This window comes from Sturnus vulgaris, chromosome 14, assembly GCF_052056855.1.
Source record: "Sturnus vulgaris isolate bStuVul1 chromosome 14, bStuVul1.hap1, whole genome shotgun sequence".
NCBI lineage: Eukaryota > Metazoa > Chordata > Aves > Passeriformes > Sturnidae > Sturnus > Sturnus vulgaris.
In genome coordinates, this window is record NC_142256.1 from 760647 (window position 1) to 788394 (window position 27748).

The window sequence follows — 27748 nt, forward strand, 5'->3', positions numbered from 1 at the left end:
ACCCGGGCCCCCTCCGTGTCAGCGAGGCAGCATCCAGCTCTTAGCCGCGCAACTACACTGGGGGGCTCTCCCCTCATTCCCGCCCCCGGGAACCCGCGGTTTCCAAGCCTGCGGGCACACAGGAGTGCCGGGGCTGAGCGTGGGCTGGAATCCGGGGGCACAACCGGGACCGGGCGGCGCAGTTGCGGGAAAGCGGGCATTCCGCACAGGCAGTGATCCGCCCGGGGGTCCCGCGCCCGGGGAGCCGGCTGGCTGCGGGCGCACGGGCACCTGCACCGGTGAGGGGGCGGGAAGCAGGAGGGTTTATTGCTAGGCGGTGAAATGAAACCCGCCCGAGGCGGGATCCGACCGAGCTCCCAGAGCGCCCGTTGCGTTCCCAGGGGTGGGGCACGGCACGGTGGGACCGAGCTGCCTTCCCCACCGCAGCGGGGCAACGACGGGAACGGGGTCCGGACGATGAGGGGCAGCCCGAGGCTGGACGCGGCAAGGAGCGGGCACGGGGCTGGAGGACACCTGGAGGAGACCGGATCGGAACACGCCGGCCCCGCGGCGCTGCCCGGGCTCCGGTGCTCACCCGTCAGGGTGGAAAAGCCAGTCCCGGTGCCATCCCGGGCGCACTTCGGGGGCCGCGGCGGGGCGGCACGCGCTCGGCGCCGCCGCTGGCCCTTTAAAAGCGCGCGGCCTCTACGCGCCTGCACCGCGCCTGCGCGCCGCGCGCGGGGCGGGTCGCGGCGCTCCCTTTGTCCCCCGCTCGCCTCTCACCCTAGCTTGGTGCCCGCCGCCGTGATTGGCAGCGCGCGCCGCGGCTTCGTTGGCCAATGGGATCTGTGCACGACCAGCTGGTCCCGCCCTACCGCGGCGGCCACTGTGAGTGATGGCGGCGTTGGCCAATTAGCGGCGCGGCGGCGGGTGCCGGGTGGCCAATAGGAGTTAAGCGAGAGGGGCGCCGTGTTAGGCTGCGCGAGTTCCGGCCGCGCGCTCTCCGTTCAGGGCCGCCGCGGTCCCGGTGCCCGTGTCTGTGTCCGGGGCCAGTGCCTGTCCCGGTGTCCGTGTCCCTGTCCGGTGTTGCCGCCAGGTGAGGTCGCGGGGGCGGTAGGGTCGCGGCTGGGCCCTGCTCCGTCGCCGCCGGGTTGTGCCGGGGCCCGGCGCGGCCCGCGCGGCCCGCTCCGCCCCTGCACGCGGGGCTGGCGGGAGCCACCCGGGTCCGTGCTCCGGGCCGCTTCCCGACCGTGCATGTGTTGCTTTTAGGTGGGGAAGATGCAGGGCAACAAGGGGTTCAACATGGAGAAGCAGAACCACGCTCCGCGCAAGCAGCACCAGCAGCATCCACCGCCGTCCATCCCCGCAAACGGGCAGCAGGCCAACAGCCAGAGTGAGTCCCGGGCCCGCCGCGGGGGCCCGCCCGGCCCCGCTCTGGGTAGGCGCTGCGCGACCACTTCGGTGCAGCGGGAAACCTCGGGTTAGCTGCGGCCCTCGGGGGTGCAACAGGTCTCGGCAGGAACAAAAGGAACCCGGCTTTCCAAGTTAAAACAATAAATCCTTAGATTCCTAAGCAGGCTGCAACATCTCCTGCTATACCAGTTTTTTCCCCTTGTTGGAAAACATAGGTTTAATTGCGCATAGGTTGTATTTGAGGGTTTTCTTTTGGTTTTGCTCAGTCTGCTCGAAGGTCCACGTGACTCCTGTGGCGTTTGTTCCCAAGTTTCTTGTGTTCGTAAGGTTTATGCATTCCCAAAACCAGAGCAGCGATATAGAGGTTCTGTCTTTGCCTCAAAAGTCTCAGGAAAAGAGCACTTAAAGTTTCGAAGTCAATGCGTTCTTGACAGTGTCTGTAAGCGTTGAGAATATAACAAACTCTGTCTTTCATTGTCTAGTTCCTGTTTTTTCCCTCGGGCATAACAGACGGTTTCTCAATACAGATTTTCTTAAGAAACTAGGAACGTAAGAAGCTTGATTACTAGAGGAATTACTAGGTTATACAGAAATAAGTTTGCTCTCGGTGAAGATTATATTGTAGTAAGGACGTTGTTACAGCAATCTGCAGGCTGAATTTAAGACGGATTTTTTTTATAATGAGGAACCAGGAGATACTCGGTTTTACTTAGTATTTAATGCTAGTTGACATAGATGAAAGCCGTTCTGCTCCAGCGGGTTTCCGGGTTTTCAAGGTCGGCGTGGACTGGCGCTCTAGATCTGGTGCTTGTGAGCTGGGACAGGACGTGTTAATGGCTTCAGGGGCCTGAAGTGATCTAACCTGATCGTTTAGAAGTACCGTGGCGAGACATCTCCGTTAGCTTTTTTTTTTTTTTTTGCGGTGGGGAGAAGTGTTTTAGTTTTATTATATGTGGATTTTTTTAAGTTCTTTTTTTTTTAACTTTGGCTGTTCAAAACAAAAATGTGTAGAAATCACCTGTGCACTTTGCGTGGCTCCTCCGAGTGGGATTTTTTGTGTCAAGGATACTGGGCTGGTAAAAATCCAGCATGTTTTTATTAGGTGGTCGAGTTGAACAGACAATAACAGAGGGTGGCAGAGCAGACGTTTCCAGTCAGGCTGAAAACAATAACCAGTACAGCTGTACTGGGGAATTCCCACAGGGATCAGCTTGTAGTGAGTGACTGTGTCTCACTTCTTCGCATGGATCTCCTGAGGCAGAACAGTGGTACGCTGTGTACCCCTGAGTTCTCTGTTCCCAGTACCTGGTGTTGTATCCACAGGCCTTGCAATTATCCTCAAATACTCGTGGTAATGCTGTGAGCAAGGCAAAACATTTCATTCCTGCACCTTTGCTACGTGAAGTAGATAACTTACTCTCACTGTTCTTCTCTGGACATGCTCTGTCTTACTATTTAGTGTTAGCCATGGAGGGGTGCTTACTCTTGTCAAAGGGTTGTTCTTGCAATGTCTTGCATGTATTGTCTTTGCATGCACAGTCTTTCTCATTTCGTGTCCTGCTTTGTAGCTGGAATCAAGCCATTTATGTTCACAGTTTGTGTGTGACTGTGATTTGTGTCCTCTGCAAAGCAAAGGAGTTGTTTTCTGTGCCTTGTAGTCCTGTGTGGTGTAGTTCCATGTGTGTTTAAGAAAATGGGGCACAGGATGATAAGATAAAGTGATGCTAAATCCACCCCTGTGTCTGGCATATATCAGAGCTTTCAGGATTATGCTGGACTCTTGCTGAATTAAGGGTTAAAGATTGTGTATATGTGTGGGGATTTGAGAATGTTACTGTTTGTGTTTATTTCTCTTGGATAGCTCAGAAAATATTTTAACCTTGGACTCGATCTCTGAGGCCTCTTCCAACTTCAAAAAGTCCCTTCTAGCATAACTTACTGAATAGAGATTTTCCTTTGTAATTAATCTTGTAATTTTTCTGAGGACTCACCTATATGGCTGGTTTCTGGGGTGGGGTTTGGTTTTTGAGTTTTAGGTTGATATTTTTCCCCACTATTTTCACTATTCCAGCCTTCTCTTCAGCTTGGAAACTCATACTCTGGAACCCATCTCATAGAATGACAGCTATCTGAAATGTTATCTGTCTGAAAAAAATTTCCTCTGATTTTCATAATTTTCTAGATATCTGGAGTTGGTTTGGTGTGGTTTTCAGCAAAAATATGTTTTCTGGCTAAACTGTGGCTTTTCTGTAATTATTCATGTTGTAATAGCAAAATCCTGTGTTGTGACTACAGTTGATTTTTTTTTTTTTTTTTGGTGGGCCAGTTATCTTGACCAGATCTCAAAACGTTTGAGTGAAATGTCTCATGTTATTTCAAGCTGCAGTGTGTTGTTTTCTCCAGCTCTAGACTGTCATTCACTGGTGTTAATGAGCATTGAGGTGCAGTTTTCTTTAAAAAAATCTATGGGGCCGTTCTGAAATAAAACTCCCATGTTGCTGGAGAGATGGCTGGACCAAAGTTAATGGGTAGTGTTACCTGCATTATCCTGTGTCTCTGTGGTCACTGTGATGAAACCTAATAAAATTTATCCCCCCAACTGTAGAGCAGCTGTGTACCTTATTCCCCTCAGATGAAGGCCTGACTATTGACCTGAAGAATTTCCGGAAACCTGGTGAAAAGACCTTCACCCAAAGAAGCCGCCTCTTTGTGGGGAATCTGCCCCCAGATATTACAGAGGAAGAGATGAGAAAGTTGTTTGAGAAGTATGGCAAGGCAGGGGAAGTCTTCATACACAAGGACAAAGGCTTTGGTTTTATCAGGCTGGTGAGTGACTTGGCACCTTTGGGGAGTTTTCGTGGTACTGGCTCACACTGGAGCAGTATTGCTAGTTGAAAGTAGTAGATGTTCAGATGTCTTGCTGATTACACCTCCTAATGATCTTAGTAACTGGAATATGGGATTAGCTTCCAAGTGGTTTGTCTAGAGCTTGTTATATAAAGAAATGTGAATTTAGGCAGCTTGTGGCTGGAGTTATGAGAGATCTGATAAATTTATTCTGAAATCAACTGGTAGAAAGCAGAAAAAACCCCACATGAATCTGATGCTGTTAGAGATAAAGTGAACGTTTCTATTTCTGGAATATAGAATGGGCATAGTTTGTCATGCAGTATTTCTGGTGTGATTACTGCTCTTGGGGTAAGGGATCATTAAATGATCACGTTGAAGTGTGTCTGGAAGGGAAGTAGCTACAACCATAGAGTGGTTTTCAGATTTCTGTGACTCGTGCACCACCTTTCTGAAAACCCCGAGGTGAGTGACTGAGGTTCCCACACCCACATTTGGGGTTTTTTCACGTAGTGCATCTGCTTGTTAGTGACTTAAATGAGTGGAAAGGTGTGAAACTGGCATAGAAGGTCTTTCATGGATGGTCATACTATCAGCATTTCCTTATCAGGCTTGGTTAATAGATGAATCTTGATTATTTTTTTAAATATCTTTGTTTTTTTAAAAAAGGCGTTTTGTAGCCTTAATATAATTATGTGTGATAATGAAAATTTGGACTAAACTTAGGTATTTGTTATATATTTCTTACCCTCCCCACCCCCAAACTCCAGCTGTTCAGTCATTCATGATAAGGAATAGCTGTGATTTTTTGGCACACTTCTTACCAAGCCGTGGGAGAATCATTTATTTCTCCCAGAAGTACTTGTTACGGAGAAATAAACCTGTGTTTAATCCTGTGCTTCACTGGGAGTTTTAACGATGGCTATTTTTATCTGCAGGAAACTCGCACTCTGGCAGAGATTGCCAAGGTGGAACTGGACAACATGCCTCTCCGTGGGAAGCAGCTCCGAGTGCGCTTTGCCTGCCACAGCGCCTCGCTGACAGTCAGGAACCTGCCTCAGTTTGTGTCCAATGAGCTCCTGGAGGAAGCCTTCTCAGTGTTTGGCCAGGTGGAAAGGGCTGTGGTTATTGTGGATGACAGAGGACGATCCTCTGGGAAAGGCATTGTGGAGTTCTCAGGGAAGCCTGCTGCTAGGAAAGCGCTGGATAGATGTAGTGATGGGTCTTTCCTGCTAACTACGTAAGTGCAGATGGGGAGAGGTGCTCTGCTGGCATGTGCAGGTTGGGTGGCATTGGCTGCTGAATACTGGTTCTTAACACAACAGTGGGAAGATGGGGCACGAGGTGGTAGGGGATTGGCCTGGGGAGAATTTTATTTAGCTTTGTTCCAACAAGAGACAGTCTGTGCTGAAGCTCAGGTCTGAAAACTTTCTTCTGGGAAGCTGCTAGTGGAGTAAGTGCATAAAATTTCCAAATACACTCTTTCTTCATAAAACAACCTTAGGGCAATTAAAGCAGCCTTTAAGAACAGGACCTATTTCAGAGACCATCTGTATAACTTTCTTGGAAACGAAGTGCAAATGTTTTAATTGTACACTCTGCATCACTAAAGGGTAGAGTCTTGGGATGGGATTCCACTTGTAGTACGCACTGCTGGGGTGGAATGCTACTGTGGGCTTGGGATCTGTTGAAGAGGCTGCTTCGATAGGTTGGATTGTTTGGAGTTTTCACCATTATAAACTGTTTTCCCCGTGCTTGAATGTAATAAAGCAGAAAAGCCTGTTCTTTAATAATCTTGTGAACTTGCTTAAGCAAATGACCAATTCCACTTGCATTCCTCAGAGCAGTTTGTTGCTCTGTTAAGAGGGAGCGATTTCTGATTTATTGGGGGGGGGAAAAAAAGCTCTACTTTTTATTATGCTCCTAAAATTTGTGATTAGAACTATTCCTGAAATGGGGCTATATTGCTCATTCTTAAAGTGTTTTTTTTTAAAGTTACTTGCTTCTCACCTCCTATGGATCTGCAGTGGCACAGCTGTACACAAGCACATTCAGTTTCAAAAAGCAGATTTTGCTTATTTCTTTTTTAATACCTGCTTTCCTCCCTGACACTCCTTGAGGATAACCTGCATAGCGAGTAGTGCTCTACAGGAGGATTACTGTTAGGAAGCTTTTGCTGAGTCACAAGTCTATACCTGAAAGCACCATGAAAACAGATTTTTTTAAAAGTGATCATGCAAAATTAATCACTATCAATGCATAACCAAGGTTAACATTCAGTCTCTATAGCTATCAGTATGTTAGGTTCTGATATCTAAGATCACAAACAAGTCTGTTATTTTTTTCCAGTTATGGTTTGGTTTTGATTAAACTTGTTCTGGTTTGTCCTAGTTCAAGACAGGAAAGCTAGATAAACATTTTAAAATTGCTTCATGTTAGAAAATAAGATTATTAATAATGGAATATGTCACATCAAAGTGAAAAGCTGTATTATGGATCTTCAGCTGAGGAAAGGGCTTTTAGCCTTACATATCCTGCCTTCCTGCTGGAGCCTGGGTACCCATTGCCATTTGGCACAACAGGATCATCTGTCTTCATTTCCCCAACCCTGATATGAGACTGAGGAACACATGGGAAGCAGGGGTGCAGCTTTGTGCTGAGAATGAGCAGTGTCAGTGCTGTGGGGGAGAGCCAATTCCGAGACTAGGTCAATACTTCCTTCTGCATGCAGAAGCCAGGAAGTACGCATCTGCAGTGTCTGTTGTGAAGTGCACCAGTGGATTCCCTGGGGGTGGAAATTCGGAGTGCCCAATGCACCTTCCGAGAGCACTGTTGTTGCCAAGCAACAGTAGCATATGGTGGCCTCAGCAGGAGGGTATGTAGGACTGGATGGTACAGCCCACAGCCTCTGGTGAGGAGTGGTGTAGTGACTCTTTGCTTTAGACAGCCATAAAAAGGCACAGATGGACTTGTGACACTCTAGAGACAAGACTTCATGCTGAGTAGGTCCTCCTGGAGCATGTCAGGATTCCAGTTAAGATGTTAATTTGAACCAACTAACTACAAATAGTATTCTTTCGGTAAGATTTTGGTTTGGATTAAACAAGGATTTTGATTAACAGTTACAGTTCTGTTCTAGAAAACAAGCAGAAAGAGTGTTCAAAGTGATTTCTGATTTCACTTTGGTTGAGATCCCCTGCTCTGAGTTTCTTTGAGCAGTGCTAAAAGCAATGTAAGTTGTGCTTTCCAAAACTGGAAGCTTGATCTTGAATTTTCTTGAAAGCACCTCAGTTTTTCTTTACAGATTCCCTCGCCCTGTCACTGTGGAGCCTATGGACCAGTATGATGATGAGGAGGGTCTACCAGAGAAACTAGTCATCAAAAACCAGCAATATCACAAGTATGTGCCTGGCATGCAACAGGAGAGTACCTGTGGGCTGGTGCCTCATTCTTAGAAGGGTTGCTCATCAGTGTTCATCAGGTCCTCCTTTTTTCCCATAAATGTGACCTGACTTTCGAAGGAGAATTGCATTCACTGTTCTCTTGCCATGACTGGCTGAAAGAAAACAGTGATTTTGAATCCACGCTGCTGGATAAGACTAGCAGCCTTCACATATTTTGCATAAGTCCATTTCAGTTGTTGGAATAAAAAATTAGATCAGTTTGAGAACACAGATGATGTGAGATTCCCTGGGAAGTATTACAGGAAGTCTATGTAGGAAACACTTGAGCCCACAATAGAAATTTAAGGAATTAAGTGACTAGCATTAGGAAATTGTAGAGCTATCCAGGTATAAGACCAGAGTCTTAGAAGGCTTCACAGTATAGGTGGGAATCCTGTGATCTGAGCAGTTGGCATTAGCTAACTATGTGAGCTCATGAATTTTTCAAGTAAGGAAGATGAGAGCTTCAGGAAGTGGAATTAGAAATAGATCTGTTCTACAAGTGCAGGGTGAAAATAACGTGCTCATTTGGGCAGTGTTTGTTTCTGGAGTGCATCTGTCCATAAGATGTGCTGCAGGACCAAACGCTGTTGTTTTCAAGGATGTTTCTAAATCTCTACCCAGAGCCTCTTGGTGTCTTATGAAAGCAATATCATTGCTTGCTAGGGAGGAGGACAGCTTCCATACAGGAATAAGATGATGCCTGAGGAGCAGACAAACTGGTGTCTCAGGCACAGTTAACTGTTGAAAGGGCCTGCTATTGCACTCTTGAAGCATTCACTAGCTCTTCATTGTTTGACAGGGAGCGTGAGCAGCCTCCTCGGTTTGCACAGCCTGGCAGCTTTGAATATGAATATGCCATGCGTTGGAAGGCTTTGATAGAAATGGAGAAGCAGCAGCAGGAACAAGTAGATCGCAACATCAAGGAAGCTCGAGAGAAGCTGGAAATGGAAATGGAAGCAGCTCGCCATGAGCACCAAGTGATGCTCATGCGGCAAGGTATCAGATAACTTCAGGATGGGCACAGGGCCCTGCACCATCCTGGAGTGGGTGGCTCAATAGACTGGCTAGAGACCCCTGCAGGGGAGCTGTGGTGGTTGCTTGCCTCGTAACCAAGCATGGTAGCGGCAAATAAATGAAATCATACAATTGTGTAGGTGGAAAAATAAGCAAATCCAATCATTAGACTCCTTTCAGGTACTTGTAGAACAAGAGGCTCCTCAAGCCTTCTTTTATCCAGGCTGAGCTCCCTCAGCTGCTCCTCATCAGACTTGTGCTCCAGACCCTTCCCAGCTCTGTTCCTTTCTCTGGACATGTTCCAGGCCCACAGTGTCCTTCTTGCAAGGGGCCCAGAGCCGGACACAGGATTTGAGGAGTGGTCTCACCAGTGCCCAGTCAGGGGGACAGTCCCTGTCGTGGTCCTGCTGCCACACCATGGCTGGGACAGGCCAGGTACCAGTGGCCTCTTGCCCACCTGGGCACACCTGGCTCATGCACAGCTGCTATTGACCAGCACCCGCAGGGCCTTTCCCACCATGCACTTTCCAGCCCCTCTGCCCCAGCCTGGAGCTGCAGGGGTTGTTGTGACCCTGACAGTGAATCTTCTTAAACCTAATATGGAGAGATAGCACTGTATTGGTGAAGGCTCTGTTACCTTTTTCTCATTTGTGTCACAGTTCTAGTTCAGGAATTCGTAAGAGATGGCCCAGGAGAGGAGTCTGATTGTGTCTTTTACTGTTGTCTTACACAGATTTAATGAGACGCCAGGAGGAGCTGAGGAGAATGGAGGAATTGCATAACCAAGAAGTACAAAAACGTAAACAGTTGGAACTCAGGTAAGGGGGCAGGTTGTGAAGTGCTGTAAATCCCTAGTGGAATACAACACCTTTTCACTGCACCTAATTGTTCATTGTGACAGTTTAATTACTACTTGAAGTGTGGCTGTTACTTTGGGCTTTTTTTGTTCATAGGGAAGAGTGTACACTTGATTTAAGATGGAAGAGTTAGGAGTTTCTTCCATTGATTAGTATTTGCTTTTTCACATCTCGGTGTCTCAGTTATGCTCGTTAATGAGGCAGATAGAAAAATCAATCTCTGCTTGGATTTAGTGGCTTCAGTGCTGTAGATCAGTAAATCCCATTCTAGCATCTCTGTTTTTATTTGAGAGGTAACTTATTCTCAGACATTTGTCTCCATTGTAGCACTTCCTTGTCTTAGAATCATTTTAAGAAGTTCCAGGAAGATTACCAGACTATTTGTAATAGAAGGGGCTTGAGACCTGTCAGACTTGATGCATGATATTGCATTTAGTCAGCGTGCATTTGGGAGCTGCTGTGTGCATAGGGTTGGAAAACACTGCTAAGATCAGTGAGTTCAGCCGTAAATCTAACTCTGCCAAGCCCACCATGTCCCTAAGCACCACATGTACACATCCTTTAAATCCTTACAGGGATGATGACTCCACCACTTTCTGGGCAGCCTGTGCAAATGCTTTGTAACCCTTTTGGTCAAGAAGTTTTCCCTGATACCAAATCTAAATTTTCCCTGGTGCAACTTAAGGCCATTTCCTCTTGTCCTGCCACTTGTTATCTAGGAGAAGAGACTGAGTCCCACCTGGCTTCACCCTCTTGTCAGGTAGTTGTAGAGAGTGATAATGTCCCCCTTGAGCCTCCTTTTCTCCAGGCTGAGTCCCTCCAGCTCCTTCAGCTGGTTCTCATGAGATGCACGCACACAAGTGGGTTTTTTTAAAATGAGCTCCTCAAAACTGAAAGTTGGAAGTGTAAAGTTTCCAATGAAGATCCATGAGGCAGCGCTGCAGCACAGGGATGCACATGGTTGGTGTTTGTTGTCCTTAGCATCCTTGGACTTTCTTTGCAGGCAAGAGGAAGAACGCAGGCGCCGTGAGGAGGAAATGAGAAGGCAGCAAGAAGAGATGATGAGACGCCAGCAGGAAGGCTTTAAAGGGAATTTTGCTGATGCGGTAAGAGTGTTTCTACATTTCCATTACATCTGTACATTCTCAGTAGATTTTTTTCCTTCTGCAGCACAGCTTTCTGTGAATTTTCAGCTTGGTTGGAGGACTATATATCAGTAGTGCATTCTACCCTAAATCATTGTCTCCCTCCGATCTTAATACCGTTTAGCCTGGAAACTGTAAATCCCTGGTTCTGTTCCACTGCTCTTCATGTAGGACCTCCTTTAGCTGTCTTGCTGTACAGAAAAATGTATGCTGACTAACTCTATTCTTACAACACTCACTGTCCTGAAGTACTGCAGCAGAACCCAGTTATGATTATATGACTGGCAATATCCCTAGCTTGCCAGTCTTAGTCATGATAAAATGATCCCAACTGGAGGCATTGTTACAGGCATGGTATAAGCTTGTACTTAAAAGTCAGTTGGTCAAGTATTTTTTGGTAGTGTAGCCTGGTGCTAAACTGCCTTTTAATAACAGTATCTCTAGTTCTATAGAGAAATGCCTTACAATTTGTTTCCAGTCCCAGCCACTTTCTCTTGTGGAGGCAGCTGTAGAGCTGTTCAGGTGGTGTTGAGGAATTGATGCAGCTGGGGGTAGGTGTTTAATGCTTACTAGTGAAGCGTGGCCCCTAGGCAAAATAGCTAAATATGTATGAAACCAAAGGGCCAAGAGCATGATGGAGCCAAATGTGGGAATATTCTCCTTGTGCAGCAGATATCCTGATTCCTACAAATAATACTGCTTTCATATGATAAATAATGGCACTGAGACTACGGATGAAGTAAAAGTTGTCTTCACTTAACAATGTGAAAAAAGTAGTGCCCTCACTGAGGTGAGGAGGTGCTCCTGATTTTGCAGTGAGAGAAATCTGTGATAGGTGTTTCTTGGTTAATAAAAGAGAAATTGAGCTCACTAAATGGTAATTCAATGAAAGTACTATGTCTTTATGTAAGCTTGCATTCTTTCCAACAGGAAAAGCTTTTTAGCCATGCTGAAGGAGTAGGAAAACTGATTTTATCTAATGTGTTACTACTGCTCAGCACATCTTTCCATCAAGATGTGTTTGCTGAAGTCTACATCTGCAGCTTTGCTGCTGCATGTTTTATTAAAATTCTGAAAAACAACCTTTTATAATGAGATATTTAAAATAAAACCTGTTCATTCATCAGCTAAAGTGTGAAGGTTGCTCCTGCCTTTCTATGGAATTTATCCTGGGAATTACTTTTCTACGCATTGTTCAGTAATAAATCCTCAGAGCTCATTGAATTTGTATAATTACATTTTTGAAAGCCTGATTATCAGTTGAAATGAGTGTCTGTCTTTCTAGAGGGAGCCACCAGACATGCGAATGGGACAGATGGGTATGGGAGGTAAGAGTATTCTTTGTTCCTGTGCATGTTCATTTCCTTCCTTACAAAATCTGCACTTTTTTTTCAGTGATCTCATTTTATTGGCTTCTTATTTTGAAACTCAATCAAAGTAATCTCCCAGGCTAGTAAGAGGAAGTATTGATGTGACAGGAAACACAACTTACTGTAAAGGAAGATCAGTTAGTCTTGACCTGATAGTGCAAAGCTGGTTAATAGCTGCATGTGACAGTGTTTTGTGGCTCTGGGGTGATGAGCAGACCCCAGTCACTGTGTGTGTGTGCCAGGATTATTCCTCAGTTTTCTTTTCCAGGAACCATTGGCATGAACAATAGAGGAGCTATGGGTGGTACCAATGTCCCAGCTCCTGCACCTCCTGCTGCTGGCCCTGGAGCTATGATCCCTGATGGAGCCATGGGAATGGTAGTGTATCTCCCTCTGCTTTTTGTGCACACCTTTAAAACGCAGATTATGTTGTTTCCAGTATTAAGCACTAGCTGCTGAAGTTGAAGCTTCTTTGTCTACCCAGACCTGTTGCTTCACTTCTGCTGAAGTCTTTAGAAGTTAATCTTGCCTTGATACTAGCTGATAATTTTCAGGAGATTGAGCCAAGTCTAATAACTGCTTAATTTACTTCTGAGAGAGCTAGTTTAAAAATGCTTGTTAGAAAGATCTTAGCAATAATATATGGTGTTTTTTTAATGACCTAATGGGAAGAACTTTGTTAAATTGAGAGTTTTTTGAGAGTAGATTCCTTCAGGCATAAAGCTAAGCTTTCAGGAGTGTTCTGTTCATCGCCAGTTCTGAAAGTAGTTATCTCCTGTTCTTATAAGCCAGAATTAGTTCAGCTAACTTGCTTAGGAGGTCAAAAGTGAGGAATCAGTGGAGTTCATGCTTATTTGTTTGACTTCTAAATTTTTTTTTATTTGATTTAGTTTTAAACTTTACTGCAGGGCTTTGCAATAGACTGGCTTTTGTGGCATCTGTCATTCCTCTCTGTCACACAGAGGATTGGTCCTCCCACAGTGTCTGCACTTCCAGTCACCAGCAGAAACAGCAGCAGTCATAGTAAAGTTTGTCCTGAAAATTCATCTTCCTTCAGTGGTTTTTATCAGTTGGTCTAATAAACTGTTTTCCTGCAAACATTCCTACGCGGACTTCTTGCTCTGTTGTGACTGCTATGACACAGATTTTTTTTTTTTTTTTTTTTTTTATTATACAGAGCAATTTTATTTTTCTAAAAGCTTTTGTACCTAAGTGGTAGGGACAGAGATTAAGGACATGTGCATTAGACATGGAAATTAAGGTGGAAGATGAAGCCAGGAAAGGGAAGGTGAGTTCTGATGGCTCACCTGCTCCCCAGTAGGACCCTGGTCTGTGAGGTGGTGCACACAGTCCCAGTATGCCTGACTGCAGGTTGTGTGGGGAAAGGGACTTTGTTCTGCAGTGGTCCTGTCAGTTCAGCTTTGGGACTGTGGGGATGTTTTTGGTGGGGTGAAGGTTTGCTGCTAGGTCAGCTGGAATTGTGGAATCCTGGTAGAATTCGAGTCAACTCAAATGGCTTTTAACTGCCCTTTGTTCTTCCTTGTTTTTCTTCCTGTGTCTTCTGCACTTATCCTCGTTCCAAGACTCCACCACCGCCTCCAGATCGCTTCGGCCAGGGTGGAGCCATGGAAGGCCTTGGAGCCATGGGAGGGAACCCGCCTGCCTTCAACAGAGGAAATCCAGGGGGAGATTTTGGCCCTAACAAGCGTCGCAGATACTAACAGGATTAAGCTATGCCCTGTACACGCCCCAAAGAAAGAAATCTTGGCAGACCACATAGGGTTCAACTTGGGGGGGAGGGGGGACATTTTAAAGATAGTTACTTAGGGCCTGCTTTGGTAAAGCCACTCTAGGATAAGGGGAGTGCAGTCTGACTGGTAAAGGTTTTAGAAAATTTCATGTGGTGCATTCCTAATTTCAAAGTGAAAAATGGATTCTGGGAGGCTTCCGTGGTTCAGCAACGGTAAAATCTTACAAGGACCCTAATGCCTTGACCATTCCAGGTTTCCTATCTGCAGCTGAAATCATGAGACTAAATTGGATAAAATTTCAGTATGTCTGGGCATTTTATTGGTGTAGTGTACCTTGCTTAAGAGCACAGGGGAGTCTCTGGAGAACTAGGGCAGCACTTGGGTACTTTGCAGCTCCCATGATTTTGTAAATTTATATAGCTCCAAATGATCTGTCATGTAGTGACTTGGGGGAGATTTTGTTTGTTTCTTTTTCTTTTTTTTTTTTTCCTCCTAACTTGTTAGTTACTCTTTTTACCTGGACCATTTGTTTCTTTGAAGTAGTTGACAGTCGTGCAGCCTGAATGGCTGGGAAGTTCTTGTTTGGATGGATTTTTTTGATAACGTGTTGTATCTCTTTATTTAGTAAAGTACAATCTATTGGATAAAGATACTGTATCTCATGCTGAAGATTTAACTGAAACAAATGTTTGTATAATCCTAATCTTGCCTGTCTTTTGTGTAGGAGTACTACAAGATTTTTCATTTAGTGTAAACTGTTTGAACACAAACTGTAATTGTCCCACTAAAAAGTTTGAGTTTGTCTGAGGAATGTTACAGGAATGCATTATTAAAGTGGATTTTAAGCCTTTTTTATCTGGTGTCTTGTCTCTTCTTTTTTTTTAGTATAAATGTCTACATGTGGATTGAATTTAATGAAGCTTCAGGTTATGGCATGAAAGTTGTTCTTGTATAGCTCTGTGAAGAGGGTTTTCAACCCCTGAGAATTTTCTACTTGTTCTACAGAACAAGTTTTATTTGTATGTTTGTCTCGGTTTGAAAGACAGGTGTCTGCTAGGGAAGGCAGGACCCTCCCTTGGACTGGAGAATGTAAACCTTCTCCCTCTGAATTATTATAATTTTGAAATTAAGGGGATATGAGGATAGGAATGACAGTTCTTTACTAGTATGTATAGCAAGGCAAAAACAACAACTGTGGAATTAATAAACAGAAGCAGGGACCCTGTGACAGCCTCCTCAGCTGAGAAGGGGAAGGATGGAGGAGAGGCTTTGCTTCACAAAGCCCTGGAGCAGTTGATCCCAGTGCCCCTGCAGGACCCTGAAGAGCACTAAGCTGGAACGGCAGGAATGAGCAAAAGGTCTCGGACTGGTGGACAAGATGTATGAGAGAATTCCGCGGCAGTAGCTGGAACTGAGGGCTGTCTCGGCAGGGCAGGCGGTGCGGGGCTACAGCGCAGACAAACCCAGAGCAGCGCCGAAGGAGCGGCGGGACTGGGGCAGCGACAGCCTGGCTCTGAGCAGGGCAGGGACAGGGGCCTCAGGGTTCTCGGGAACATGAGCAGATGGTGATAGGTCCCTCTTTTAGTGAGGTAGATGTTAATAAGGTCCCAGGTCAGTGGCTGCTCTCACGAGCAGAGGCTCACCCCACAGAAGTAGTAGTTCTGGGCGGGGTTATGACGAGTTTATTTTGCCAAGCAACAAGAGCCAGCGTCCTTTCTCAGAAGCCGCAGTAGCTGCCTCCTGCCTTCCTTTTACCTGGACCCAGCTAACCTTTTGTTTTCTCAAATAGCCATAAGTACCAGCAGTCAGTGTTTCCCAGCAACTCTTGGGAAAAATTCTACAGGTAAGAAAGAACAAAAGAAAAGAAACCTACCCCCAACAGTGATGGAATGTGACCTTCAACGTCAGCAGGTTAGAATGCAGAAAGGGAGCTGCTGACACCCCTTGGATGTGTCTGTTGTGGTTGCAGAGAGGTGAGGTGCAGGACTTGTCCATGTGTCGCTGGGAGCCTGGAGCTCAATTCCTTTCTCAGGTGCAGAGTACAGAGGTCTCTGTCTCTGCTCTGTGCTGCAGTTGCCTCTGGCTGGGACGTTCCCAGAACTCCTGTGCTGGGACTGGAAGGAGAGGACTCACTGATGGCAACAGTAATGCTTTATCTGGTGTAATACGTGAGGGAATCTGTAGGGACAGGAGCCTTCTGCTACTTGTGTTCTCGCAGTCTCTAGAGTTGAGACTGTGAAGGGGGAAGCTTAGAAATAAATTTAGGTGGGAAAGGGAGGAGGGAGAAAGTGTTACACTGTAAAAGCATAAGAAGGTGCCTTGAAGAATTGTGAAATCATAGGAAAGATGGAAACATTTTAAGATGCTAAATGTTATCAAAGCAAGAACCTTAAATTAGGGTAGGCACTCTTTAAGTAGGGAAAGGTGAAATAATCACTCTGGAGCCTTGATTGGTTTACCTCTCTCTTTGGATGGCTTTTAATTAACCTGGAAAGGGATGATAAGATGTATAGAAGAGAGGCTGCAGCCAATGCTCTGTTTCTTAATTTGTTTTCCACATTTGAAAGCATCAGCAGCTGGTTTGGTGAGATGATATGGTATCTAATGGTGGTTATCAGCTTGATTATGAAGCATGAAGAGTTTGGTGATGTTTTTCATCTGGCTCATTTGCTAGGACAGATCACTGCTGCAAAATCTCAAGTGAGAATGCTAATTAGCTTTTCTGTTGCCTTGTGGAAGATGGATCTGTTCTTGTAGCTTGTGTCTGGAATGAGGCCAGCAGGCATTCACCAGTGCCACAGCTGTTGGGTAAGTACGTTGTTTAATTCTGAAGTGTGAAATATGAGGGGAAGAAACCATGAAGTTGCATCCAGGTGTCTGTATTACCTCCTTCACCTGTCCATTGCTCAGCTGGCTTGTGTGTTACTGAGCAGCTAAGGGAGAAATTGCTGTCCTAGTGAAACAGCAGAGCTCAGGTGTTCACTCTGAGCTGCCTCACTCTGCTGCTGCCTCAGTCCTGAGCAAGTATAAGATAAGGATGGGTCTGGTTACTGTCTTTCCCTGGGAGAAGAGTGTGTAAAATCATACGGAAGGAGGAATTTAGCACTGCCTAAAACCCATCTAACAAGATTTTAGACATCTAAATTAAAGATCCAGTGGCAGCAATGAAAGAAAAGCAAGTTCTGGTATGAATGCTATAGGTAATCATTCTTATTTTGCTTTAAAGGAGGAGACTGAAAACCTGCGAATGAGTAAGGAAATTGTAAAGCAAACCTTTACTAAGATTTTCAGAGGCGTGTGTCAGGGCCAGACTGACTGTAGTGCAGAAGCATTTACAGCTGGGCACAGGAGCAGGCAAGGCTGCCTCACTCCAGAGCAATTCCTTGCTCTGCTGAAGCACTTTGAGGCTTGGTGTTTCAGGGAACGAGTGCAGCTCCTGAGGCTGGGCTGTTCACAGCACTGTTGTGCTGAGGTTCAGCCACCGTGCAGAAGGGAATGTTTCCCTCTGCATGCAGTTCCAGAGTGCTGTCTATTATGTAATTGCAGACTGATGAAATATTTTGACTCTTATGAGGAGAAACTGATGCCTTTTGCTGTCATATTTGATCAGCTGGTTTAAAATGCAGTTCTTCAGTGTCAGTTTGTATCACACCAAGGACTGATGTGCAATTTGGTTCTTACTATTTTGCTCTTAACTTTAAACCCCCATCATTTGTGGACTTTACAACTCACGCTTTATGCAGCTTCCTCTTTAGCAGTAGTGAGTGCATTTGCGAGAAATAAAGATAAATCTGAAAAATCCACCTGGTATGTGGATAATTCTGTCATATCAAAGCAGTAGACAAACATTTCTTTTTTTTTTCCTGGCACAGTTCCTCTCACTAGCAGCTGTAATATATCATAGAAAGCTGCAAGTGATAGCGTGTGCTAAACTACTTTTCCAGTGAGCTACCTTTGGGGGCTGAAAGAAGGAAGATGTGATTTTCTGTGGCTTTGCTGAAAGGAGCCATCATTCTTTCTTCTCTTGGTCACGACTTGGTACCTGGTGCCAAATGTAAGTAAAAAGAGAGTAAGAAAGCAAGGAGCTCAGCCAGGCACAATACTGGTTTTGGGGCACTTTCCCTCACTACAATTTGACCACTCTGCTCTAACTAAGCTCACAGTGACCTTGCTAGAAAGGCAACAGGACCCTCAAAAGGAAAATTGCTAAGACCCCACACTCAGTGCTAGTTCAGGGATTTCTGCCAGCAGGATGCCAGCTAATGAACACATGATTGAGTCTTAGGTGTAGACTGAACTTTTCTTTTTGGACTGGGGACCAAAGCGCACTTTTTGTTGAGGAATACTGTGTGTGCCTTCAGAGTGAGCACCAGAGTGAATCAACTCCTAAAGGAGTTGCTCAGCTCCACAGAAAATGAACTGTTTCTGGAGCAAGACAATGTCTGAACTACAGGGAGAAAATCCTCATCAGCTGGGTAGACAGTTCCAGTTTGAGGATGTAATTGTCCAATGAGACTGAAGTGTTGCAGCAATAGTCCTATAATAACCCAAGCTGAAGAAAAACAGTGGTCTTGACTGGAGAGGTTTCCCACATCCCCATTTCTGGTAGTTTTCTGGTCTTTTTCAAACTTGTTCTCTGAACTGTTGAGTACAAGCAGTGCAGACCCTTTGGACAGGTTTTTTTTTTATTATCCCTTAGCAGTGCTATCTGAGGAGTGGCCAGGCAGAGTTGCTGCATGTTCTTTTGAGAAAGACTTTATTGCTCAAATAAATAAAACATTAATCCTGCCTGCTGCATACATAGTGGTAGTATGTTTTTCAGATATATCCCTTCACCTTAACAAGCCTTTTGTATTGAGGAATTACTCTGTGCTTTAGCAATCCAATGTCTTGCTGCTACTCCAGTTCCACAGGGCATCCTGAATGACTGAAGGGTCAGGGGTGAGTTGGGTTTGTTTCCCTGGAGGTATCCAGCATGTTCTCCCCAGGACCTTGCAGGACTGTTTTACACTGACCCTGATTGTTCAAGGGCAAACAGATTAAGCTGGGTTTGAGAATAATTTATTCTGGTTTTTTTCTACTTCTTTTTTTGATCTGTTGTGTATGAAATTAAGCGTACACAAAGCAAACAGGCTCTATTTTTAATTGGCAGCTGGGAGCTCGATTCCTGTCTCAGGTGCAGAGTACAGAGTTGCCTCAGCCACAGTCCCCCGGGGTACCTGCTGTTTATCTCTGCCATGTGTGTCAGCCACATCAGCCTGCTGGCGTTTCCTCTGAGGTGTGCAGGGTAACCTGAGCTCCATATTCTCCCTGGCACGGGGTCGGTGACAGCTGCAGCCTTGCTGACAGCTCGTGGAAAGAACAGGGAGATCTGAAACACTATAGCTCTGCTCAGCCCCCAGGATGGCAAATTCCCCTGCCACAGGCCTCTGCCCAGCTCCCTGGGTCCACAGTGATCTTTCTCACCTAAGCAGAGGCTCTGGATGCTAGCAGCATTTTTTTACCCACCTTTGGGACTGTTGGGTCAATTGTGACCTGAGTCAGTACAGCGCTTTGAAGCCACATGGCTCATGCTGATGTGACAAGTGCCCCACTGCCCTCCTGTTTCCCTCCCAGCTCTTGGGTGGATGTAGGTTTGCACAGAGGTGACCCAGATATAAAGAGGTGTGACAGTGATACATGTCCTTCCCTGCAGCAGGGCTGGCTCCTTGCTAAGGAGCTGACAAGGAAAAGCCTGACGTTGCTGCTGGCTGGGGTATCTCAAGGTGGGGGTGGGAGAACTGAGCTGGAGGTGAAGTAGCAGGACAGTGTGAAATAATCTGGAGTTTTCTCCCTGATAAGGTCCAGAATTCTGGCAACAGTTCGCCCTAACTCTGAACTCTGGAGACCCCCTTGGGATGACAGAAAATTCTTCAGGCTTTGTAGAGGGATTAAGTGGGTTAAACAAACATTGTAGGACAGAGTTAGGGTTGCATCAGCCATGGCAGACCCTGTGGGCTCACCTCCTGAGCAGACTCCTTCCTGCCTGCAGGACTTGTTCTTTGTACTGTCTGATAGTGCCAAGGACTTATGTCAACCCCAGTTCCTCAACAGAAATGGTCCCCAGATGCTGTGTGCTCCAGGAGGTCAGGGAAGCACCCAGGAAACAGCTGTCCCTGCAAACAGGAACAGCACAAAGAAAATATTTGATTTAGACACTTAGAGGAACTAAGTAAAACCTTTGATCTCAGGAGGGTTTCCTGTTTGTAAAGGGAAAACTCTTAGGTCCCAGAAGGGGAGCAGGGGGTCTGAGAAAACCCCTTCTGCATACAGGGGACCCCAGTAACATTTTGTGTTCTTCTATGATTACAATGATCTTCCAGGGAACAATTTTCATCCCTGATGTGATGACAGGGGAAGATAATCAGGTCTGAGTCCGTGTGTGCATCCTTCCCTCTCCCTTTCCACAGTCTCTGCTGGGCAATGTGGTTTGACCAAAGATAAGATGAAAACATCAGGCAGGTTTTGCAGGAGGAACTCAAAGAATGCTTGCATGATTAATGCATTCCAGAGATGGGGGAGCTGAGCTGTTTGTGATTGACTGTGGTGCACATTGACCTGCAAAAGTGTATGAAATGCTGCTGGAGTCTGGGCCAACCATGCAAACTGCACTCTCAAGGTCACAGGCAGCTTCTGGGTGGTGTTTGTCATCCTTACCCCTCTTGGGGACACCTGCAGGGTATGTCCAGATAGAATGCAAGGAGCACACAGAATACTGTGAGGAGTAGTGAAGAACTGTAAGACTGGTCAAATACAGAAATAAAATTCTAAAGCAGCTCCAAAGTTGTCTTATTGCTTTGTAATTGTGAATTCTTCAAGGTAAATCTGTATGTTTCTAGCCAAACCTGTGGATATTATAATCCTTTAGACAAAGACTGTAACCAAATCTAAGAGTAAGTGGATTGAGCCACACTGAGATTTCTCTGAGAAGTTTAGAAAGTGAGTGGGTCTCACTGAAGCTTGTGACTCAATGGGAGGGACCATTCATGTATATACCCTAATTTGTAATAGATGGTAGAATTGTGGTTTAGATACTGCATTGGCGATATTTAAAAACTGTATTAGCCATAAATCTGATCATAATCACCCACGTAATCACTGTGTCCTACTTCTCGTGTCTGGCCAAGAACCTTCCGTTGACCACTCTGTTACTCCTGGGCTGCACAAAAGCCAGCATCAAAAACTGTCTTGGCCATGTGCACAGCCTTGCTCTGCTGGTGCCTCTGTTTAGCAGGTGGCTGTGCCTTCTGGGGCTGGGTGAGATCAGCATGAGTTTTGCCCTGTGACTCTGGGAATTCTCTTCCCTTCAGTTTCAGGGATCTCCTCTTTGAGCACGGCTGCTCAAAGGCTGTGTGAGCACTGGGGTGATGCCGAAGCCTCCGTGACGGATGCAGGGTGGCAGGCACCGGGACAGGACCTCTGCACACCCGGGCGTGGGGCCACCCTGCAGTGGCCATTCCCTCTGCTGGGCGCAGGGCCAGCACAGGAATGCCTGTGGAGATATCCCAGGCGCCAAGCCCCATCAGCTGTCCTGTCCATCTTTAGCCCGGTCTCCCGTTACCGGCCGCCTCCCACAGCTGCCTCCAGAGACAGGCAAAGCCACCTCCCGTGCCTGGCTGCAGGCGGTGGGGAAGCAGAGGAGGGATCCGGGCAAAGATAATGCGACTTCTGTGGAAGGAGTGAAGGACACTGCGAGTACTCCTGAACTATGGCACTGCTGTGCTACAACAAGGGCTGCGGGCAGAGGTTTGATCCCGAGCACAACACCGAGGGTGAGTGAATTTGTGTGCCTTGCACCAGAGGGAATGGGAATCGTGTGCTGCTTTCCCAGAGTGTGGCCTTGGCTGTTGTGCTGCAGCTGAGCTGCTAAGCCCAGCACAGGAATGCTAAGCCCAGCACAGGCAGTCCATATGGCAGGAGCTGGCTCTGGACTGCTTGCTGTCACAGGTGGCTCGTGGGCAGGATTGCTTCTCCTGAAAGCTTTTGCCCGTTTTCCCTTTTCAGATTCCTGCCTGTATCACCCAGGTGTCCCCATCTTCCATGATGCCCTGAAGGTGAGTGGGGCAGGAGCTGGGGCTGCAGCTGTGTGGAGTGCCCTTGTGCCCACAGGACTGCCCACACCTGACCAGCCTCTCATGTCCTGGTGTCTAGGGCTGGTCTTGTTGCAAGAAACGTACAACAGACTTCTCTGAGTTCCTCTCCATAAAGGTGAGTGACCTGCCAGCCCAAATGCACACAGTGTTCCTCCATCCTTTCCTTCTGGCCCCTGCCCAGTCCTGTCCCAGCCCTGTCCTGTGTCAGGGATGTCCCTTTTGCCCTGCCAGCCAGGGATTTGCTATCTGCTTCCAAGAACCCTCCAAGCAAGGGTGCTGCTCCCAAAGTGGAAGGTCAGAGCCCATGTCTTCAGGACACTGAGCCACCACATCATGGAAACTCACAGGGGTTGAGAACAGCCACCAGATAGAGGAGGACAAAGCAGTCATCAGGCTTGTCTCTACTGCTCAGGGATGCACAAAGGGGTTTCACAGCAAGGAGAAGCCCCCTGAGCCTTCCAGCCAAGAGAAGACCTCAGATGAACTAAAGTCCAAACCAGCAAAGGAGATCATCGTCCAAGGACCAAAATCAGCTGAGAAGATGCTGCGGGAAAGACCAAGGTGAAACAGGCTCAGCTAACAGCGACAGTGCTGTGTCACTTCTGTGTGTGTTCTGTCCTGCTGCTCTCTCGAGAGAGGTAATAGCACTTATATCACAGAAAAACCCACTTGGCCTTTGCTTCTGCTTTTTTCCCAGCTCTGATGAGCCAAGACAACTGCTGCCAATTAAAGTATCCAGGTCTCTGGAGCAGGCACTGGAGAAACTGAACATGTCCTCTGAGGACAAGATACTTGAGAGCAGTTGTACAGGTAGGGATTAGCTGATGGATGGCACCAGGGTTGCACACGGCAAGTCCAGCACAGGGTTTTGCATGACAGGCTCAGTGCAGTTAGTGACGGCTGCACGTCCTGCAAAACTGCAAAACCTGCAAACCTGCAAAAGCATGTATTGGAGGAACGTTGGGATGGTCTGTGCTCAGCTGGAGAACTGGCAGAGGACTGGGGGAGGATCTGGGGGCAGGCATGGGCAGTGTGTGTCCTGGGTGAAGTTGTGTTGCTCTTGCAGGTGAGGAGGCTGTCCAGGTGAGAGCTGGCACCACGTGCAAGAACGCAGCCTGCAAGGCAGTGAGTACCTGGCAGGGTCCCATCTTTACCCAGCCTGTGCCTTGTGGCCAGGAGCATCACAGGTCCAGGTTCAGGGCAGGTGTCAGGCAGGTGGAAGGTGGCAGTGCCCACCTGCTCCGTATTATCATCCCACTCTGGGAGCGGCCACCTCTACCACCTCTCAACTACCTTCCTGCAAGAGGCTTCCAGATTGGTGGTACATTTGTGTTTCACTGCTGCTGACTCCTTGCAGTGACATACAGCACATATTCAGGACTGGACACGTAGGCGGAATGCATTTGGCCAATTCCCACCTGCATTGAACTGCTGCAGCACAGCCCAATTTCTCTCTTGTCCGAGGCTGCCTTGTGGAGCACTGTCTGCCTTGATGAGTGGGAGGGATGAGCTGTGGCAGGGATAACATACTTGGAAAGCAGCAGTGAGGGAGTGGGGAGCAAAAGCAGGAGGTGGATGAGGACATGAGACTGACATACTCTGGGAAGGAGGGGAAAGGACGGGAATGATAAATGACCTCTTGCACCTCAGAGTGAGTTTCTGTAGTGTCTGAACTTGCCCACTGTCCTTGTGCTGCCAAGCTCTGGGCTGGGAGCAGGCTATGTTTGGGAGAAGGGTACAGAAGGGCTGCTGACAGGGTCTCAGGGGTGACTGTTGTCCTGGCAAGGTCAGGGTGGCTGCCCTGCCAGCAGGGAGCAGGGACGAGTGCTGGGCTGCTGGCTGGGCATGGTCCCCGAGTGAGGGCACCCACGTGGCAAAAGGGTGATGTTGGGCATTGTGCTGTGCCCTCTACATGGATGGGCACTGATGAATGGACACCTGTGCCACATTGTCCTGTGCCAGAGACATAGATAGAACATTCCTCTGCTTCTTTCTCCACAGATCTACCAGGGCCCAGAGAGTAACACAGAAGTTTGTATGTTTCATCCTGGTGTCCCTGTCTTCCATGAGGGGTAAGGAAAAACACTTTACCAGAGAACAAACTGACCCTGCCACAAAATGCTGCATGGCAAGGCTAGGTGGCCCCAGCAGCATGGCCACTGCAGTTGTGTGTGACACCTCATGAGGGGACAGGGGGACAGGTGGGCAGGGAAAGCTCTGGGTTATGAGCCTCTCTCCCTCCTCACCCTGCTGTAGTCCCCTCTCCTGCTCCTGACCCTGCTCTCCTCAGGATGAAGTACTGGAGCTGCTGTGGAATCAAAACTACGGACTTCAGTGCCTTCATGGAGCAACCAGGCTGCAGCCATGGGTGTCACTGCTGGACAGAAAAGAAGGTAAGGGGGCTCTTAGCAGAGGCAACTAATGTGAGCAATTGGCATTATCGGTATTTGAGAGTGCTCCTTCCCTTGCTCTGCATTCACACAGGTTTCTGCATTTAATTCTTAATATTCATAATTGCTGATAGATGACTGCACAGGGTCTGACTGCCTAATCTTTACCCATCTGCCGTTTAAGATGCTGCTCTGCATTCACAAGATGTGTCAGGTCTCACACCCAGTGAGCAGATGTGCAATAGAAAGCTGAGCTAGGCAGGACCTGGTCCTGGACACAGCATAGCCAGCATTGCAGGTTGCCATATTAGAGACAGGTGGCTGAGCACAGGAAAAGTCCTACAAAAAAGGCTTTGTCAGATGATTGTGGATAACTGAATTTGGTTTTAATGAAGCTTTCCCGCTGCAGCTGCTTCTCAGGAGGGATCTCATCCACATACCATCATGGTATTGTAGCAGGGAAGTGGGGGACAAGATCCCAATTCTCAATACTGTGTGTGTAAGTTCCCCCAGGAAAATTCTTGACTGGAAACAAGCTTGAGATGGGAAAGTTGCACCAAAGCAGCCCAGGATAACCCTGAAAGTGCACTACGTTCCTCTGAGTCAGAACTGCTCCCAGCAACCCTCTCTGAGCCCAAACTCTTCTTTGCTCTGGAGCAGAAAACATATCCTGAATGTTAAGGAGGCTGCAGTGAAGGAGCTGTGATGTTGTGATGCAGATGTTTTGTGCTAATTGTCACCCAAGTCTGGGGCCAGGACTCTTCCTGGAGCATTTCTTGTGTGGAGGGCTGCAGGTGGTCTGTCTCCTTGTGATGGTCAGAAATGAGCTTGGTGGGGGGACAGGTCTGTCAGTGTCTGTGGTGCTGACAAGGTGGACAAAGGTGAAATGTGGCCAGTTGGGGCTTATCTGACTCCCAAATGTAGCATAATGGCATGATCCATATCCAGTAACAGCCCCTGCATTGCCCTCCAGGCTGAGTTTCCTGACTGTGTACAGCACTTAGGAGCTTGGGCATAGTGGAGTGTCTCTGGAGCTAGAAGATGTCTCTGATCTTAGAGTATCCTGAAGCAGCCCCAAGCAGAGCACAGATGTTGCATAGGACACGGCAGAGGCTGCCCACCTTTGCATGAACCATTTCCCCTCAAAAATCTGCACAAAAGGCAGAGTTTGTTCTTGCCAAGCTTGTGCCAACCTGAACTAACCAGCTCAAAGGAGATTTGCAAGGGAGCATCCTCTGGCTCAGACATCCCCTCTATTTGGGTGGTGTCTGAGCCCCAGCTGTGCCGTGATGGGTTCCTCTCCTGGCAGGACAAGAAGGCGGTGCTGTGCCGGCAGGACTGGCACCAAACCAGCAGCCAGGTGGTGGTGACAGTCTATGCCAAGAACCCCCTGCCCACCCTCAGCAACGTGAAGGCCAATCGCACCGTGGTGAGTGGGGTGGGGATGGGCACTGCCATGGCCCACCTGAGTTTGCCCACCCAGGAGCCAGCTGGGTGCCTGGTGCTCTTTGGTGACCTGTTTGGCCTGTTGCTACAAGCAGGGCTGGCACTGCCAGCTTGCCATCCCTGAGCTGAGAGCCCGGTGGCTTCACTGGCTGCATCTGTTCAGCAGCTCTGGCTTTCAGCTTCAATGGATGGATTTGCTGGCCTTGAATCCCTTGACCTGTGACAGAGCTGAACCTGCCATGCTCTGAAAGGGGTGAAATATTGCCAGGTGCTGAGGGGATCACCAGACTGGAGCCAGGATGTGGGATGCAATATGGTGCTAAAAGGCAACTGCAATGTCTGGGGGAAGAGCTCTGGCAGTGCTGTGTTACCCTCTCAGATAATTTTCTGTTGATCTTTCAGCTTGAGGCTCATATCATCTTTGAAGGGAATAAGATTTTCCAGGCAGAACTGGAGCTCTGGGGGGTAAGATCCTGTTTGCTTTGATTTCTCTATTCCAGCAGTCTGCATAGGGCTGGACTGGAGTTCTGTGTGGCAGCCTGAGCTTTTCATCCTGGGCTAGGTTGCCCAGATAGAGGCATTTATGGCCATATCTGCTGAGAAACGCCTTAAGGGTGGTGAGGAGGCTGAGGTGCCTGCACTGACTGATCCAGGGCTAAGGTCAGAGCTGGAGGTCACTGCCAGCCCTATGGGTGTTATGGGTTTGGTCCCAGGCTGCCCCAAATGTTCTTTGGCCCGGCAGGTCCCTGTGTCCCTCACAATCCTGCTGTGAGACTGCAGGCAGTCTGAGCGATGGGACTGATTTTTCAGCTGCTTGCTGGCTAGGGAGCAGCAGTGAGGCTGAGGAATCTGCCCGTGCATTTCTTATCTGTATTTCTGGTGCGTGCTGCCTGTGCCTGCAGGCAGCAGAGGGCTGACAGGTGTGGGTATGGCTGTGTCTCAGCACAGCTCGCTGCTGGGGAGAGGCTGTGCTGCAGCTGCGCATGTGGCTGAGGCAAGCTGAGCTCTTCTGAGCTCGGTGTGAGCACCGTGGTGCTGCTGAGGCATAGCAATGTGAAGCTCAGCTGAGCTCAGCTGCAGCCCAGGCTTCTCCTGGCACAGGAGATTTCTCCTCTGGCAGGGCTTTGCTGGTGAGGGGAAGGCTGAGAGCCTGCTGCCTGCCCTCCCCTGCCCGGCGCACTGCACCTTTCCCTCTCTCTAGACCATTGATGTAGAGAAGAGCTTTGTGAGCATGGTCCCAGCCAAGGTGGAGATCACGCTTTGCAAAGCCAGCCCTGGCTCCTGGGCCAGGCTGGAGCTCCCCCAAAGCAAGTCGCAGTCCTGTGGTGAGCAAGAGAAGGAAGCTGCAAACACAGAGGAGCCTGGGGCTGTGCAGGATGAGGACTCTGATGACAGCTTGAGCTGGTCAGAGGAGGAATATGAAGAGTTGGAGATGGGAACACCGGATATGAAAGCACCGAGTAATTGACGATCAAGTGCTTCAGCAGCTGAGTGCTGCTGGTTCCTGAGCTACTGGGCACCTTGGCACCAGATCCAGAAGAGCAGACCTAGTGCAGAACCGTGTGCAGGCTGCAGCATGGCCTCTCCCTGGGTCAGAAGGGACAATTAATAAACGCCCAGAGCAAAGGTTGTCCTCTGAAATCCATGACGGGCGCTTAAGAAACATCAGAGGGCCAAACCCTGGTGTCTGTCACTTCCTCTTCTGTGCCTGGCAGGGGCAGTTACAATAGGAGGAGTTCCCGTGCCTGCACCTTCGGTGTCCCTGGGGACTGGGTGTTCGGAGCCCAGCACCTAGCATATCTGGGGGTGGACACACCTTCCCTGCCGTTTCTGAGCGTGCTGAGCCCCGGGCTGAGCGGAGTGTAAGCTCCTGCCCTCGCCCTTGCCCGGCGCTGGGGAAGCCGGGCCCTGCGGCTCTTTGTCGGGAGATGGTAACCGCGGACGCAGGACTGTCACCG

At 48.0% G+C, this 27748-nt stretch overlaps 2 protein-coding genes across 4 annotated transcripts; both read left to right on the top strand.

Moving 5' to 3' along the window:
• Positions 1-918: 918 nt before the first annotated feature.
• NONO (non-POU domain containing octamer binding) lies at positions 919-14675 on the top strand. 3 transcript variants are annotated; one of them, XM_014877117.2, is made up of 11 exons: positions 919-1075; positions 1249-1372; positions 4025-4218; positions 5178-5479; positions 7544-7639; positions 8485-8681; positions 9433-9517; positions 10560-10662; positions 11987-12029; positions 12340-12449; positions 13655-14675. In XM_014877117.2, the coding sequence occupies exons 2-11, from the start codon at positions 1258-1260 to the stop codon at positions 13790-13792; spliced, it is 1383 nt and encodes a 460-aa protein (XP_014732603.1). In that variant the 5' UTR covers positions 919-1075; positions 1249-1257; the 3' UTR covers positions 13793-14675. The 3 variants fall into 3 exon arrangements, with proteins under 3 accessions (XP_014732603.1, XP_014732601.1, XP_088029058.1); XM_014877115.2 differs by having other exon boundaries at positions 923-1075; positions 1249-1417; XM_088172932.1 differs by having other exon boundaries at positions 938-1075; positions 3998-4218.
• Positions 14676-15533: 858 nt separating this feature from the next.
• On the top strand, positions 15534-27431 carry ITGB1BP2 (integrin subunit beta 1 binding protein 2). The gene is made up of 13 exons (XM_014877118.2): positions 15534-15665; positions 16497-16630; positions 21172-21633; positions 21866-21915; positions 22013-22069; positions 22367-22515; positions 22652-22764; positions 23021-23079; positions 23956-24026; positions 24245-24347; positions 25654-25773; positions 26193-26255; positions 26992-27431. Exons 3-13 carry the CDS (start codon positions 21570-21572, stop codon positions 27256-27258), a joined length of 1116 nt encoding a protein of 371 aa, XP_014732604.1. The 5' UTR covers positions 15534-15665; positions 16497-16630; positions 21172-21569; the 3' UTR covers positions 27259-27431.
• The last annotated feature ends 317 nt before the right edge of the window (positions 27432-27748 follow it).

What these genes read in the sequence shown, in the direction of transcription:
- NONO (XM_014877115.2), top strand. Translation starts at nt 1,258, where the DNA reads ATGCAGGGCAACAAGGGGTTCAACATGGAGAAGCAGAACCACGCTCCG. An exon ending in AAAAACCAGCAATATCACAA is followed by an intron (nt 7,640 to 8,484) that starts GTATGTGCCTGG and finishes ATTGTTTGACAG; the next exon opens with GGAGCGTGAGCAGCCTCCTC. An exon ending in AAGGGAATTTTGCTGATGCG is followed by an intron (nt 10,663 to 11,986) that starts GTAAGAGTGTTT and finishes CTGTCTTTCTAG; the next exon opens with AGGGAGCCACCAGACATGCG.
- ITGB1BP2 (XM_014877118.2), top strand. Translation starts at nt 21,570, where the DNA reads ATGGCACTGCTGTGCTACAACAAGGGCTGCGGGCAGAGGTTTGATCCC. An exon ending in ACTTGAGAGCAGTTGTACAG is followed by an intron (nt 22,765 to 23,020) that starts GTAGGGATTAGC and finishes TTGCTCTTGCAG; the next exon opens with GTGAGGAGGCTGTCCAGGTG. An exon ending in TGAAGGCCAATCGCACCGTG is followed by an intron (nt 25,774 to 26,192) that starts GTGAGTGGGGTG and finishes TTGATCTTTCAG; the next exon opens with CTTGAGGCTCATATCATCTT.